The sequence below is a fragment of the Lottia gigantea genome, assembly GCF_000327385.1.
Source record: "Lottia gigantea unplaced genomic scaffold LOTGIsca_48, whole genome shotgun sequence".
Classification (NCBI taxonomy): domain Eukaryota; kingdom Metazoa; phylum Mollusca; class Gastropoda; family Lottiidae; genus Lottia; species Lottia gigantea.
In genome coordinates this window covers 232,269-248,116 of record NW_008709663.1, presented here as the reverse complement: position 1 = coordinate 248,116, position 15,848 = coordinate 232,269, and the positions used below count along the sequence as shown (strand labels likewise).

At 32.3% G+C, this 15,848-nt stretch overlaps 3 protein-coding genes across 3 annotated transcripts; 2 read left to right on the top strand and 1 right to left on the bottom strand.

The window, feature by feature from the left end:
* Positions 1-21: 21 nt before the first annotated feature.
* On the bottom strand, positions 22-2,930 carry LOTGIDRAFT_124768 (hypothetical protein; the record flags this gene model as incomplete). The annotated part of the gene is made up of 5 exons (XM_009061398.1): positions 22-179; positions 827-996; positions 1,642-1,755; positions 1,996-2,102; positions 2,718-2,930. 5 exons carry the CDS (start codon positions 2,928-2,930, stop codon positions 22-24), a joined length of 762 nt encoding a protein of 253 aa, XP_009059646.1.
* Positions 2,931-3,481: 551 nt separating this feature from the next.
* LOTGIDRAFT_204314 (hypothetical protein) lies at positions 3,482-9,238 on the top strand. Its single transcript, XM_009061397.1, has 8 exons — positions 3,482-3,795; positions 4,208-4,437; positions 4,892-5,065; positions 5,398-5,701; positions 5,886-6,104; positions 6,467-6,683; positions 6,865-9,127; positions 9,149-9,238. The coding sequence occupies exons 1-7, from the start codon at positions 3,727-3,729 to the stop codon at positions 7,206-7,208; spliced, it is 1,557 nt and encodes a 518-aa protein (XP_009059645.1). The 5' UTR covers positions 3,482-3,726; the 3' UTR covers positions 7,209-9,127; positions 9,149-9,238.
* Positions 9,239-14,415: 5,177 nt separating this feature from the next.
* Positions 14,416-14,829, top strand: LOTGIDRAFT_124936 (hypothetical protein; the record flags this gene model as incomplete). The annotated part of the gene is made up of 1 exon (XM_009061396.1): positions 14,416-14,829. A coding segment is annotated over one exon (414 nt), but the record flags the coding sequence as incomplete, so codon positions are not given.
* Between the last annotated feature and the right edge of the window lie 1,019 nt (positions 14,830-15,848).

The window sequence follows — 15,848 nt, the reverse complement described above, 5'->3', positions numbered from 1 at the left end:
AATGTACAATAAATATTTTATTTAATAAGATTCTATAATGGCGTATCTGGTTAATTTTCCACCTCGTATTTCTCGTATTCGACCACAATGTCGTAAAATTGTTAAAATAGCTCTCGTTACAGCATCTAGTTTTATAGTCGAGAAATCTTTTATATCAGCTTCTACCACAAAATATACACCTGAAATATACCAGTGAGATCAAATAATTTAGTTCTTATACTTTAGGAAGATTTGCTTGCTTTCATAACCCAGAAAAATTCCAAGTCTGTTCACTTTGGCAGTTTCTGACTTTTCATAGTAGGATCTGGATCAGATGTTGAATTAATTACATTATTTAGAAAGTACACTTTGTGATATTTTGGTGGCAATCTATTGATTTGATTGGCTACCAATGTTTTTGCATCATATAAAATTGTCGAAAATCCATGAAAATAAACAGCAAGTTCTGCATCTTAATCAATTTGATGAAAATAGACACTTGACCAAAGAAAGGAAATGAAATGAATGGAGTTATATGTCCTACTGCACCATGTGGGCTAATAAAGACGGGCAATGCCATGCAGGGTGCAAGGAAGGAAATTTTGCCAGGATAGCGGCATTAGCCTGCTCTTTATAAATTCTCAACTGTCAAGGGATCTTTAATGTGCACAGCCTGTAGCACACGGGGCCTAGGTTTTTTGTCCCATCTGACCGACTTGATGCTTTTTCCATGTCAGCCCCTCGTACCTGCATCACTGACAGGGGGAAAGAGGGTTGAAAATTCAGACGGTATTATCTCGAAGCAAAGAAAGGGAAGTCACTGAATAAGAGAATGAAGAAATTTTACCTTCAGTATCTTTAGTCTGTTGAGATTTATAATTCTCGTTTCTCTTTCTGGCTAAATCATTCATAGTAGATCGTTTCTGATGAACTATTTTATATTTAGCTGTAAATGTTTTATTTAGTTCATCTAGTAATGTGTTAACTTGATTATACATCACCCGACCTTTCATATATCTGTAATATATAAATATTATTAAAATCATATAAGATTGTAATAGAAGTAAAGTTAGTACTAACAATCTGCAAACCGAAACCCAAAATCTAAAAGATATCGACAAAACATTGGTAAACGTTTGGGAAATGATGTAAAATAAGAGTGTTCAGCCATGAATAGACGATGTACGGTGTCCGGTGCTGGATTATAGATACAGTAGAAAGTAGAAAAAGCGAATCATGTCTGCACTGTGTCCAGACCTATACCTCGTGTGTTCTCTTCTTTTATTTTCTACTGTATTGATTATTCCCCACCGGACACTGTACCTGGTCTATTCGTGGCTTTACACCCAATTCTGTACCTTATTGAAATTATGAAAGTCCTACTCTTCTCGAAAAAAATAATAGGCAGTTCTAATTGAATTCTTGAATGTCCCAATACATAGCAGAGATTTCATGAATTTTTCTTAAGTGAAAGTATTTTAGCTAGACATGTCCAGAATTTTTTCCTGACACTGATCAGTTACCAGTCTGCCAAAAAAATGAATCAGTCTAAATAAATGACAACACTGTCTAGGATGTGCAAATGTATTTTTAAATTTGCAAGCTGAAATTGCTAAGAGAAATAATGAATTCAATTTGTTGACAGAAGGCCTAATGACTTACTTCGGAACATCTTCAAATTCCTCTACAGTGAGATACTCTATAAGAGGACAATGTTGTTTTTTACTGGCAGGTTTTTTAACAACTTCATCTTTTATAGTAACTTCATTATTATTACTGTTTTTAATACCTGAAGATTTCTCACTAAAATTCAGAAATAAAAATGAGTTAAATAAGTTAACACTTGCTCAGTTTCATTGATATCATTCACCAAATTAAAACACAGTCATGTGATCCTCAAAGCTCATCAAAAAATGATTTTGCTGTAATATTGGAATTCATTACAGAAATCTTTTCACAAAATTAGGGCATGACATATAAAACGCTATATTTCCTTAAAAATTAGTATAACAATACCTAACAGTGTTTTTAGTAGATCTATTGGTACCAGGTAATCTAGCTGGAATATTATTACTAGTATAAATTAAGTCTTTTATCAACTTCTCAAAATTACCTCTCATATCCTGAAAATAATCTGATCTTTCAAATCATTTGAGATTAAAATGAAATGAAGTTTTACATCCTAGTTTTCTGCATCTGATTGGGTTAATGAAGACCAAAGCCATGCAATGAGCAATTAGGTAAGTTTTAAAAGTATGTGATAAAGTGTATGTTATTGCTAATATTGTGTATGTATATATTAAATCATAAGATCAAATTTCAGTCAAAATGTGAACATGATGTAAAGTTTACACAACAATATTAATCTTGAGGCAGACATGCCTGTTTGAAAAAAATGTCTTGTAAATATCTGACCCAATATCAAAATAGCCGACTGCCTCATTACAATACATTATATGAAATTAGGCAAATTAATATCAATTCATACCAAGGGTAAACTGTGAAAACTCTTCAAAGATCAAACAAATGATATAACCTAACAAAAACATTTCTAGCTCTTATAGGGCCCACCTACTCTCTGACTACATTGAGCTTTGAATTGCATTTTTTCTCTCATTTCATAAATCCCATGGTGTACAAAATAAATCAGAGAGTTATAAGCCAACCTAAACTCTTTCTAGCATGTATACCTCTATTGTTTTCGTAAGAAAACAAATTAAAAATCAATATTTTGTCACCTGTACAGACTTTAATTCTTGTTTCTGTTTCTTCACTTCCTGTTTTAACATGGACATTGTTAACTCCAGACTCTCTAATTCTGTTGCTATAGTAACTAGATGTTGATTACACTCCCCATCCTGGCCAGATTTACGCAGTTCACAAACTGTTTTTAAAGTTGATAATTTGTCGTTGAAATGTCCTGCTAATTCTAACAAACTTGTGCTCTCCATCTAAAATACATCATAGAAAAGTCTCAGGAATTTTTTTGAGTTAATTTTAATCTGTCACTGTTTTAACGAAGTGTGTAGATCAAATACTGACGTAGATGGAAGTTTCCCTTTGTACAAGACAAGGGAATAAGTTTGAAGTGACCCTGTTGACATACAATAACATTGTCTCCAAAATCATATAAATGTGTATAATCAATATATAACATGATATCTAAATCTTATTTTTGTTACGAATTGACGTGGCCAAATCAGTTCATGTCCGATTTGGTCCAACTTCAAATTTAATCATTTTGGATATTCGAAATTAATGGCCTCTTTTCCAGTGATAAAAAGTATTTCAATAACTTTCTTTCACGATCTGGCTTTAAAAAATCATCTGTAAACATTTGTATTGACTATGAAAATACAAAATAAGTCAAAAACACTAGAAATAACAAACCGTATTTGGCGCTGGATTTGTGGTCTAAGGGGAATAACTCTAAAGATTAGATTCGCTAGTGCGTGCCTCTTACACTACTTCCTTAGATACATGACGCCATTATCAAAGTAAACAAATTGGTGATCGAAGGAAATCGGATTAACAACCAGATTTTCCAATTTCTTCACCAATTATGGGTTGGTTTGAGGTGTAGAACATCTATTTTAGACTTATATGAATCCTTTTTGACTCTTGATAGTGTGTTAGGAAAAAAATATTAAAAAAATTGGCGTTTCTTAATTCCTGTTGCTGCACAAGATTCAAGATTTTAGTGAAGTTTTTTTAAAAAGTGAGGAAAATCAACAAAGACTTGTCAAGATGATGGTATCACAGAGAATAAGAAGGACCAGAGAGGTCACTGGGCCAAATCCTCATTCTGTTGCTATTGTAAGTGTATTTTGATAGATCTAAGTAACTACCGGTACCGGTACTAGCCTTTTACATTATGATTTATATTCTGCCCTTGGCATGAATGGGAGAAGTAGTTTTGAAATTTCTAGCCCTGACTCCATTACCCAGCAGTACTTTATTGGTGATGAAAAGCCCTTTTGCAATTATTGGGGTAAAAAGAAATGTATCAGTGTTGAACTTGCATTTGATTTTTTGCCTGCAGGGTTGCATTCTCTATCTTTCAATTATAAATTTCATTATGTGAGTTGACATCTGAGAATGTATTATAGCAAATAGCAATTATTATGTTAAATATCAGTCAGATCAAAAAAACTGTTTCTTAATTTTAAAAGATAAAGACATGATATTTAACTTGCAGGCCTACTAAATCTGTTTATTTAAATTTCAGTTGGCCAGACCTACAAATAGTCGACCTCCAGAGTACTTGATATTAGAAAGACGAAAACAAGAAGAAAAGTTAGAAGAAAATCAGAAAATGACTAACTATATGGAGTTATGTGATTTAAAAAATGAATGGGAAAGATTTACTGATAAAAAGATTCAGTTAAACACAGTAAAAAGGAGGTTAAACTCCATGATTCAAGCCAATGAATTTACTATTGAAGAGAGGAGAGAAAGGTGATCATTTTTATATTCTTTTGAATACAAGACTGTTAATAGTTTACAAGTTATCTATATGAAACACATCAGTTACCCTTTAATTATTTAATGGACTCTCCAACACCTGCTTTGCCTATCTTGATACATTGTTAAGAATAGTTCATTTGATAAATCAGGGTAGGTTTTGTAGGATTATTTTTGGCCTTGAATTATGAAATTGATTTTTAAGGGAAACTTGACTGGCATAAAGCTTGATTTTAGTCTTTATACCGTTATTACTTTTAATCATTGGCGTCTGATGATCTAACAAAAATCGTTTCCTGACCAATTGAATGATATTGGTTATTACCGCTACTGGCTTTACAAAGATTCAATATGAAGTCTTCTACGAACACAAGACAGGAAAGCTATGAGCTAATGTTTCCTAGCAAGATAGTTATAATTAATGATTTTTATTTGAAATGAACTATAGATTAAGAGATATGTTAGAAAGTGAAGAGAAGGAATATCTACAAGAAATGGAGGACAAACAGGAAACAACGATAGAACGTCAAGCTAAGATGAGGTCCCGAGCTAAATTCTTGAAAGAACAGAGAGAATCTGAAAGGTTGAAGTTGGTACAAAATAAATATGATCAACAATTTAGGTGAGAGGAGTTCACAATATCTTTACAATTTTTTTATTTCTGGTTTATTCAGTAGTATGTATATTTTTGGCTATATTGGAGGTCAGTGTGACATATGAAGAATTTTTTACCCCCAAACCTTTTTTATCAAATACCGTATTATTAGAAGACAGACAAATATTTTGATTAAAATTTTTGAAGAATAGAGCCCTGTAGAAGGTTAAAACTCCTTTTCCAAGCAAATTTTTGTTCATTGCATAGTACAAAAGTAGTTCATTTTCACATATTTGGCAAGGAATATAGAACAGTAGGACATATAACTTTAATAAAAATATTATTAATGATAATTCCAGAGAGCAGTGTGAAGAATTAAGATCAACTGTTTCTAAAAGAACACAAGATCAGATCTGTGTAGAGAGATTAGAACAACTACAAATTAAAAATCATCTTGAAGATGCACAGAGAGAGGAAGATGCTATGTATGCTGAGCTCTGGAAGAAAGACATGTTAGAAAAAGCCAAGAAAGAGGAAGAAGAAGCCAAAGCTAAACATCTTCGTAACCAAGAAGTTGTTGGTATTCTACAGAAACAAATGGCTGCCTTACAATATCAGAAAGATGAGGCTAAGAGATTGAAAGAGGAAGAAGCTCAACTCTTGGTAAGTGAATGGTCACAATAGTGGTGGCACCTGCTGTCTTGAACTTGGGGTGCAAATATTGGGCATCAGCTGGCAGAAAGGATCCTTGTGAACCTAAGATGTTTCTTTCAATGATTGTGACAAACTTGACTAAGCTTGTCCATTCTAACAATTTAACAACAAAGATTTTGTTATGTATTTTCAGAAAGAACAAGCCTTGTTAAGAAAATTAGAAGACAGAAGGGCGTTTGAAGATAAATTAAGACGGCAGAGAGAAACACGAGACATGTTAGATAAATGCTTGAAGATTAAAATGAAGAAGAAAGCGAAAGAAGAGCAAGAACAGATGGCGTTTGATCTCAAGATGTTGGAAGAGTTGCTGGAAGAATCTCGAAACGAGGCCATGGAACAGATGCAGAGAAAGGTAAGCATATTGGTGTAATTAGACAATCTTTGTATTTATGGTGCTTGCTTGCTAACTTAAAGGTTTAGGGTTTATCCAGGCATAAGTAAAAATAATTTTTCCCCTGTCAGTGAGGCATGTTGGAGAGGTTTATATGGAAAAATCTTCAAGTCGATGGATGGGGCAAAAAAACTGGTCCTAGTGTGCTACAGGCTGTGCATGTTAAGGCTCCTGTGACATTTTGAAATTAAAACATAGAAAGCTAATGCTGCTGTCCTGGCAAAATGTCCCTCATTGAACACTGCATGGTGCCCATCTTCATTAGCCCAATCAGGTGCAGAAAAGTAAGATGTTAACCTCCATTCAATTCATTTCTATTGTAGAAAGAGCTACGTTTAGAAGATCAACGTTATCGAACTTATCTACAACAATTAATGGAAGAAGAACAGAGAAAGGAGCGAAAATTAGATGCTCTATGTAACGAGGAAGTGGAGAAGTCATGGCAGAAACGACTGGAAGGATGGAGACAGGAAAGACTGGCACGTAAAAGGCTATTAGATGATGTGATGGCTGGACGTGCTGAACAAATCAGAGATAGATGTAAGTTTAATATTTTAATGTATGTTTTGTTCTTGATTTTGTGAGGTAATTTACCATGTTTACATCTTTTGAGCTCCATTTTTCAACCTATCTTGGAATAAGTTGTCAATTTGCTCAAAAATTAATTCACCAATAACAATAAGATAATCATTCTTTTTTTTTTTTTTTTTTTTATTTATAGTGGTTGAAAATGAGAAGAATCAACTTGATGCTCAGAGAGAACGAGCTGAACTCATGAAGGTGATCGAGAAAAATAAACAACTAGATCGCGAAGAAGCACAACGATTATGGCAGAAACATCTTCAATATCAGAATGACTTGGAAGGCCAGATTGATTATAATGAACGCCAGCGAATACAGGAACGTCAAATGGAGGAGATAGAGTATAAACTTGGTATGCAGGCTGAAAGAGAGTTCCAACAGAAGATACAAGAAGCTTTAAGTAATCCTGTTATTGAGAAGTTACATCCAATACGTCGGCGAGCACAATCAGCTACGCTTCAGATTCAAGGAAAGGGATTTTAAAATCAAATTTGGGACTTTTAAGCATTCCATTAATTATTTGGAATTTTTAAACATTTCATTAATTATTTGGAATTTTTAAGCATTTCATGAATTATTTGGAATTTTTTGAGTGATATTCAAGGCGCATTGTTTCTTTTTATGGCAAAATGTTGTTTGTTTGAGCTTTTTGCATCATAGAGATTCCAAATATTTTGAATAATTTAATTCTATGAAATGCAGTTGTCAGAAAATAAAGAGTGGCGTTCTTTTAAACTTTGCGTTCATCTCAGCTTTATTTTGCTATCAATTACTGTGAAATCATTGATATTCATGAGGGCTCAAATATTCGGAATTTATGTCCCCATAAGATTTAAAGCACTGTAATATTGTAAATTGTATAAAATGATATCAAAGGGTATTAACAAGTAATGGTTTCGATAAAAATGGGCAGTAAACACAATAAATCCCACTTACAGTAGAAACAGAAAGCTGTAAGAATTAAAACATAATCAAATGATTATGTGAAGTCCTTGAAAAAAATTCTTAAAAAAATGGGATTTTCTGAATTCCTGATATCCTTGAATATACTTATCAGGACAAACCCATTAAATATGGCACCCATGAAAATAAATGATTTTACAGTTTTGTTAGGAAATAACAGGGAGTTCATAAGTCATTCTCTAAAGATATGGTTATAATTCAAGGTTTGGAAACTATGTACTTGGGACATATTGCCCTTAGGACTTATACACAACTCATACAGTTATTGTACATAAACTACTTATCTGTGATATTCTAACACGTTTTTATAGATACAATATTTTACTATGGTTTTATCAGTATTTTGGGATCTTAGAATCTCTTTTTAGCAATCAAAAATGTTAGCATTTTGTGGAAAAATCTGCCTTGTAACAGATTGTCATTAGTTACTATATAAACAACAATCAAACAATGTCTAATATAAACGCATTGAATTCAAAATTGGAATTTTAGTATCAAATTTTTATCCCTCTAGAAATTTTCAGGATATTAACATCATACACCCTGAGCTCCAAGATATGAAAGCTCAAGTGAATATTAACATTATGTGACTTCACTTTAGGACATCTGGGTCAGATTTACATATTATTGGAAAAAATCTGGAGATAGTCATAAGATGATGTCTTTCTATTACTTTCTTACATGGTTTCTATTGGATTGTTTTTATTCTTGTATATAATATGTTGATTTATTTATTTATATGTAAATAAGCTACTGAATATTCATGAGTGTTTATATTATGAATATGTAAATGAGAATATAATCAGTAAAATAATTGTATGGATTTCTAATGCTGATAGGACTACATTATTCTTCTGGACATCTCACCCGATCAGAATTAAAGATGAGAATTTAACCCTCCTCTGTAAATTGGCTGGTTCTGAGACAATTTGAGCTGGGGGGTTAAAAATCACATTTCACACTTACATAATATGTATGATACTGATTGTATCCACTGATTGTATCCCCTGATTGTATCCCCTGATTGTATCCACTAAATTATGATTTTGATGGGAGGGTTTTGCTTATTTTCTAGAATAAGATTTCAGCATTATTTAACATTTTTCTTTCTTAATCACTTATGGCAGTTTGTCTTCTAAATAAATAACAATGTGATTGCTGGTTGTCGGCTTTCAACATGTGATCATGAAAATATCCACTACAAGCTTCAGCATTATTTTACAAATTTTGGCTTTCATCACTTTTTGAAATCTGTCTTCTGAATGATGGTTTTGCAAAGAAGGGGAATTTTATACTATAACCTGGTGTTAAAATCACTGGTTAAGATTATGATGAGTTGTGTAAGAAAAGTCAGAAATAGAACTGATTTTAGAATTATTTCACGAAGGTTCACAAGTACCATCTTGATTCTGAATGACAGTAAAATAATAAAATGATCCATCATCTGCCTGGCAGCATTATTTAGATTTTAATTCCATTCTTCCACTATTAATTATAATTACAATCTTTGTTTTGATTAAAAGGTGAAATCCTTTGTTGATAAAATATATATATATATATAAAATTATACTATTGAAAAATTGTTTTGTGTTTTATTTGATGCATTGCATTGATTTATTTAGTATCAGTAGGGGTGCCAACCCCCCGAGACTGGGGGTACATATTGGGAGTGGAGAGCAGACTTACTTAATGCGAGGACAACTGTCAAGGTTGAGTTTCAAAATTCGGCAAATACGAGGAAGTGCAAAAGCATATGGAGGGTTGTCTTAAGAAAATTTTTAGAATTGATATTGTGTGTTTTGCCACATTTTGGAGCTAATTAGTATAAAATCATTTTTTTTTAGGAAATTGAGTGGGGGCGTCCACAATGTTCAGCTGGGTCAGATGTACTAAAGACTGCGTGTTTCAGTTCCTTTAACAGTTGTAAATGGTAATGCTGCAGTCCAGGCAAAATTTCCCTCCTTGTACACTGCATGGTGTTGCCTATCTGCATTATCCCAATCAAGTGTAGAAAAGTAGGAGTAAAAATTACGAGCCAACAGTTAATCAATATTTATTACACAAGTCTCAACTATTTTGTATTCTCCAAACAGCTGTCATACATCGAACTTGTCAGCCATGTCTGATAAAATGATAATAAAACTAGTACAATAATTGACTGTCTTGTTAACCTGAATTTAATGTTTAAAAAAAAACCTCAATGGAGAAAAGCAGAACAAAAACTTTTCTGTGACCAATATGGCTATTCAGCTTACTGTACCTTGTAGCCTATAACACTTCTTCTCTGATGCACGAGACTGTTCAACATCGCCCCAGGGTCAAGTGAGAAAGGGCATGCTCTTCCTTCTCTAAGCCCATGGTTAAGCATCTCTTAGGAGTCCATGTCTAATGATCACCTTTTTGTAAATATGTGATAAATGAAATGAATGAAGTTTTATGTTGTGATGACACCCTGCATTATTTTGTGAGGGTAAACAAGAATCCCCCACATAATATTCCCTTTGTCTCACTTGACAAAATTTGTGACCCCACACATCGTATCAGATATTAAGTAACACTGCCCAGTAATAAGCTGACAGTGAAGTATTAAAGGGGACTCAAATCTGGATATTAAATTGATTATATCTTCTGAACGGAGAAAGCTATTGAGATGGAATTGGTATCAAAATGTAGCTGATGGTGCCAGGAATCCAAATATATACTAATAGCTCTACATACACCAAATGCTACTTAATACCTGGTTTGATGTGCAGGGTCATAATATTATATCATGGACACAAGGATATTCTGGATTATATCACAGGTACTTGAAGTTTCCCAAATGTAATATATAGCTGCTTGGTATAACTAATAAAAAAAAAAACTATATGTGATTATAGATCTCCTGGAATCTGGAACTGTGAAAACTTGTGTGTGAGGCCACATTGAATGTTTAACAAGAAAAAAATTGCTCAATAATTAACCCTGTGTCAGTGCCTTCTGTTGGATAGTAACTTGTTACCTTTAAACCACCCTAATCTCAATATACTAAAGGATAAAAAAAAAGAATTTGAAAAATTGTTTAATCAAGAAAGTACAAAAAAATCCATAATTCGCTGATTTGTTACAACCTCTTGTTGTTTCTATTGACCACTTGTGTCACCTTATCGATATTATAATGAGTATATCGTCGGCGCTCATCAAAGACTTGATTGCTATTGTTACCTGTATCTAATATGATCATTGCGTATATCTGTAGGCAGTATTAACCAGACAGAAAGCATACTGACGTTTCATTGACATGAGCTGGATACTCGCGACTTTTCACAGGTATTCTCACACCTGCGGGGGACGTCATTGTAGTCAGTATAGGCGCTTAATCTAATAATTTCAAAATTTTAGGAGTAAATGTACAAATTTCCCATTTTGATAATATTAAAAAAAGTATCCAAAGGTTTAATTGCAATGTCGAAACGTTTTGATGTTTCTAAAGAAATGTTTACAGAGCGGATGAAAATAAAAAACTAATTTCTCCCAAAGCGGCTACGTTGATTTCCTGTTAGAATGAGATTTCTAACATGGCGACTGCCGTCTGCACAGTGTTTATTCTTGACAATATGGATTTTATTTAGTACAGGTACGTAACCTAATATTTTTGACTTTCTCTGATCTGACGAGGATATCAAAACGATAACGAAATTGTGATTAAAATTTGAGTGGATTATAAGCTGGAGTGTTTTGTTAATCCTAGTTTACCTGTCGTCAGTGGTTTGTTTTGAAAGAATCAATAAAAAGGAGAATTGTGAAATCTAGAGGCTAGGCTTATATCTGTAGACTAGTAGGTTATCTATTGACTATGACTCAAGTGACGAAGTGACATAATATGCAGCACTTAATGTGTTTGGAATTGGATAATCCCAGATTACTACTGATTTTGAGGTACCTTTTTGGCCTAATTTTATTTAAGGGAATAATGAATGAATCTTAATGAATGACATTTTTAAAGGAATAATGGATCTAGGCCAAGTTAGGATGTTGTGAAATTTGAGAAGGCCTAATCTTTTGAATTACTTTTTGTGATTATCGCTGTTTTTTTTTTATTACTTAGAATTGAATACGGGTAACATGTTATTAAGATTATAGTCTATGTTATTGTTAGGCCCTATTTATTAAGATTAGGGTAGCCTAGGCTTACTAGACTAGAAACAAATTTGACATGAGATCGATTGTCGATTGGATCTTCCTTTCATAGTGGCCACATAAAGGGCTATTGTCTGAGCAAATCAAAACGTTTTTTAAATTGTTTTGAAATTTTTAAAGAGAAATGTAATATCGGTCTCAAAATAGAGCTGATCGTCTTAGAATGTCTTTGCGTAAAGAAATATAACCCTTTACATAAGTTTACATTGAAAAAAAACATATTTCTCCCCTAGAAATTTCAACCCGAAAACGTCACATATTTTGGCTGAAAATTGTCCTCTGTAAAAACAAATTTTTAAGACATAATGTGTGCTTATGTTTATATTTTTATCAACACAAAGACATTCTAAAACAGTACTATTTTGAGGCTGTTATTCCAATTCTCATAAAAATAATGGGAAATATTAAAAAAATTGTATTTTGCTCAGACTATAATAAGATTTATTTAATAACGTTTATATGGAAGGCCTAATTTGATTTATCAATTTGACAGAGAGTGCACATAGATAGTTAATAATGTTTATTTGCCTTAATTTATTTAGTACTTTTGTTTCGTCACTTCATCCACATAGTTATGGTTTGATTATGGTTTGTCTATATGAGATAGTCCACATAATGAATAATATTTATTTGGTATTTTGGTTTATCACTTCATAGAATCAAAACATAGTGAATAATGTTGAATTATGGTTTGTAAATGTGAGAGAAAGTTCAGAAAGATAAAACCATTAATTTGTATTTTTTCTCACACTAGCTTAAGCTTTGTATTTGTTATCCGTACACAATGACATAGAAATTTGCATAATTACTATCCTAAAAAAACATGTCTATCTATCAAACAAGAACATGTTTTTGCAATCACTGTTGTTTTTGTCCTTGACTGATCATAGACTAAGCTTTAAAGGGATTGGTTCGCCATTCTTTTGACCAATTGTACTTAAGTCTCAGAAACTGGAACTTTTTAGCTAAGCTAATCAATAATTGTGTTCGCAGCCCACTTTCGAAATATTAGTCTTCAATTCCATATATGTCCAGAATTATCTGCGTTTGGATGTTAAAAACGACTCATCAATTCTTTAGACTCTACCATATCTATTGTATAGAAAAAACATATAAACAGAAAGGGTACCGTAAAGTAAAATTCCCAGTTTAAGATATTTTTGAAGGAATTATAGGTTTTGTGTGTACATTTTTAGTACTCCTGAAGACTATTTACATTATTCAAGACCCAAATTAACCTCTGAAATGGGGAACTTGTCCCTTTAAGAGTCAGAATTGTTTTGAAGTGTTTATCGTCTTACTGAATTCGCTGTCTTTAATTCTGTATTATGTGGATTGTAGGGGTAATTCCAATGATTACAAATTTGATAGGTTTATGTCAGCTTTCTCTGTTTTTTTTTTATCAGCTTATAGACTTTTAGTTATGTTTATGTCATTACCTTGTAACAAAAATACCAAATAAATATTCGCTATGTTAAAATATTGAGAATGAATGTGTGGTAAACTGAATATTCATACTTTAAAAAGGATTTACAAGTTTACAAGCCCTATTATTGGTCTTGTTATGATTATGAAATGATCTTGGAAAGAATGTAATTGGAAAAATTACCGGTATGTCCATTTCTTGAAGAAAATGCAAGAGCATGCAGTGGTTCGCCCCACCCATTTTACTTTCTACCCCTAGTGATAAGACCCATCAGCCACCCAGCTTACCATTTTCGACTGGTTGAGGGGTTGTATCAGCTGGCTACAGTTAAGCACACTGGTGGCTTGTGGCAGTAATAGCTGGCGGCTTAGATCTACTAGTAATATCATTGTTTCACAATTTCAACCTTTAATCCCAGTGGTTTCTTCATATGTAGAAATGAAACAATATAAATGAAATATAAGCTTAAGCAATTAGGCCTACAATATGAATATTCATACCTATGTGGAATCTCTAAAAGAATTTTGTAGTTGACAAACCCAGTTTGTTATTGTTATTGGCATAGTGATAGTTTTGATGGGTTTATGTCAGATTTTTTTCTCTATTGTCAGGTCTTAAATTTATCCTCCTTATCTTTATGACTTTATCTTGGAAAAAATACACATCCTGATAAATATTCATTGCTATGTGGATCCTCTGAAGGTATGTAGGAGTTGACAAACAGTTTTGATGTGTTTAGGCCAACTTGATAAAAACTTTTTGTTTGTTATTTTTGATAATCTTGTGCAGGAAAAAGGACAAATGGCTATAATGAATAATCAAACCCATGTGGATCTGTCGAAGTGGTGTTGACAAGATTCAGTTGTTCAATTATGGAGACGAAGAATCAGACTAATTTTAAAAATGAAGTAGATATCTATTTTTGTAAAATTATTTTTATGCTCTGGTTAAGTGTTCAATTTTGCCAGAACGGTTACATAAATCAATTTTTTTTCGATATTAATTTTTCAAGGGATATTTTATGTGCACAGCCTGTAACACCCAAGGTTAATAATGCCATCATTATAGTGCAGAGTCAGAGACAGAGCTTACAGCTGATATATAGTTGTCTTTATAAGTCTAAATATTGAACTTAAAATTACAAAAAAAAATCATTTTAATACTTTAACAGTAAGATTTGTTAATACTTTAACAGTAAGATTTGTTAATACTGTAACAGTAAGATTTGTTAATACTTTAACAGTAAGATTTGTTAATACTGTAACAGTAAGATTTGTTAATACTGTAACAGTAAGATTTGTTAATACTGTAACAGTAAGATTTGTTAATACTGTAACAGTAAGATTTGTTAATACTTTAGCAGTAAGATTTGTTAATACTTTAACAGTAAGATTTGTTAATACTTTAACAGTAAGATTTGTTAATACTTTAACAGTAAGATTTGTTAATACTTTAACAGTAAGATTTGTTAATACTTTAACAGTAAGATTTGTCAATGCAAGAAGGCATATTGGTTTAATGATGATAGAGGGATGATTACAGATAAAAGAATAAGCAAACTATATTAAATTCCTGCCTTATTTTATAAAATATAGGTAGAATACAGACGTCAAGAAGTGACAGGTGTTGTCTTAGCATACATAATACATACAGTTGTTTTGGTTAGAAAGCATGTTGTGTTTTATAAGTTTGGAGAAAATAAGACTAATTGGATGTATGTCAGACGGATATTTAGACTTCATTACTTTGATTTATGAATTGTAGGAGAACTAAAACCTGGATTTTAATTCTGAAAAGTAATATAGCTGAGATGGACAAGTGTAAAGTAACAAATATTTAGAAAATAATCACTATGATAGATAAATCTTAAAGTGTCAGTGTTTGAAGATTTATTTTGCATATGTATTTTGAAGTATTTGTTTCTGAAAGTTAAAATATTTTACAATTTATTTTTACCAACTAAATGACACTTGAAAAAAGTTAAAATCGGACAATTTTCTAAAATTTATCGAACAAAGATTGATCCTAATTGACATTATTGGAAAGATTTTACAATGTGTACAGAAATTAATATAATAAGCTTATTCTGTGTACTAAGGTAGAGATATGATTTTTTAACAATTCTTGTTATTTTATTTTAAAGCTGGTGCATACGTACTCCTTTTAATCAGATCGAAGACTAACTTATATAATACTATTTGGATTTTAGCTTAAAGGAATCTGAAGCACAGTGGATTAGAGTTTTGAAAATTAAATGACGTGATTTGCTTGGTAACTTCAAACAAATAATGGCAGTGGTTTCTAATCTCAATAAGTGTGTGAAGTTCTTGTGACTTGAATAATCATCTTTCCTCATTATTCATGTCAACCCAGCTGTCTGGGAAAAAACAATACCAAGGTTTAACTAAGGACCATTTGATGGAAAGGATCCTGAAGGTGCTTTCTTGGTGGAAAACAACCAACTGGAGATTTTTGTCTCCGTGTGTGCCTGTGCCAGTCATTCAAACTTAAGACAAGACTCTAATCTCCGACCAAGACCTCTCGGGGTGTCTACA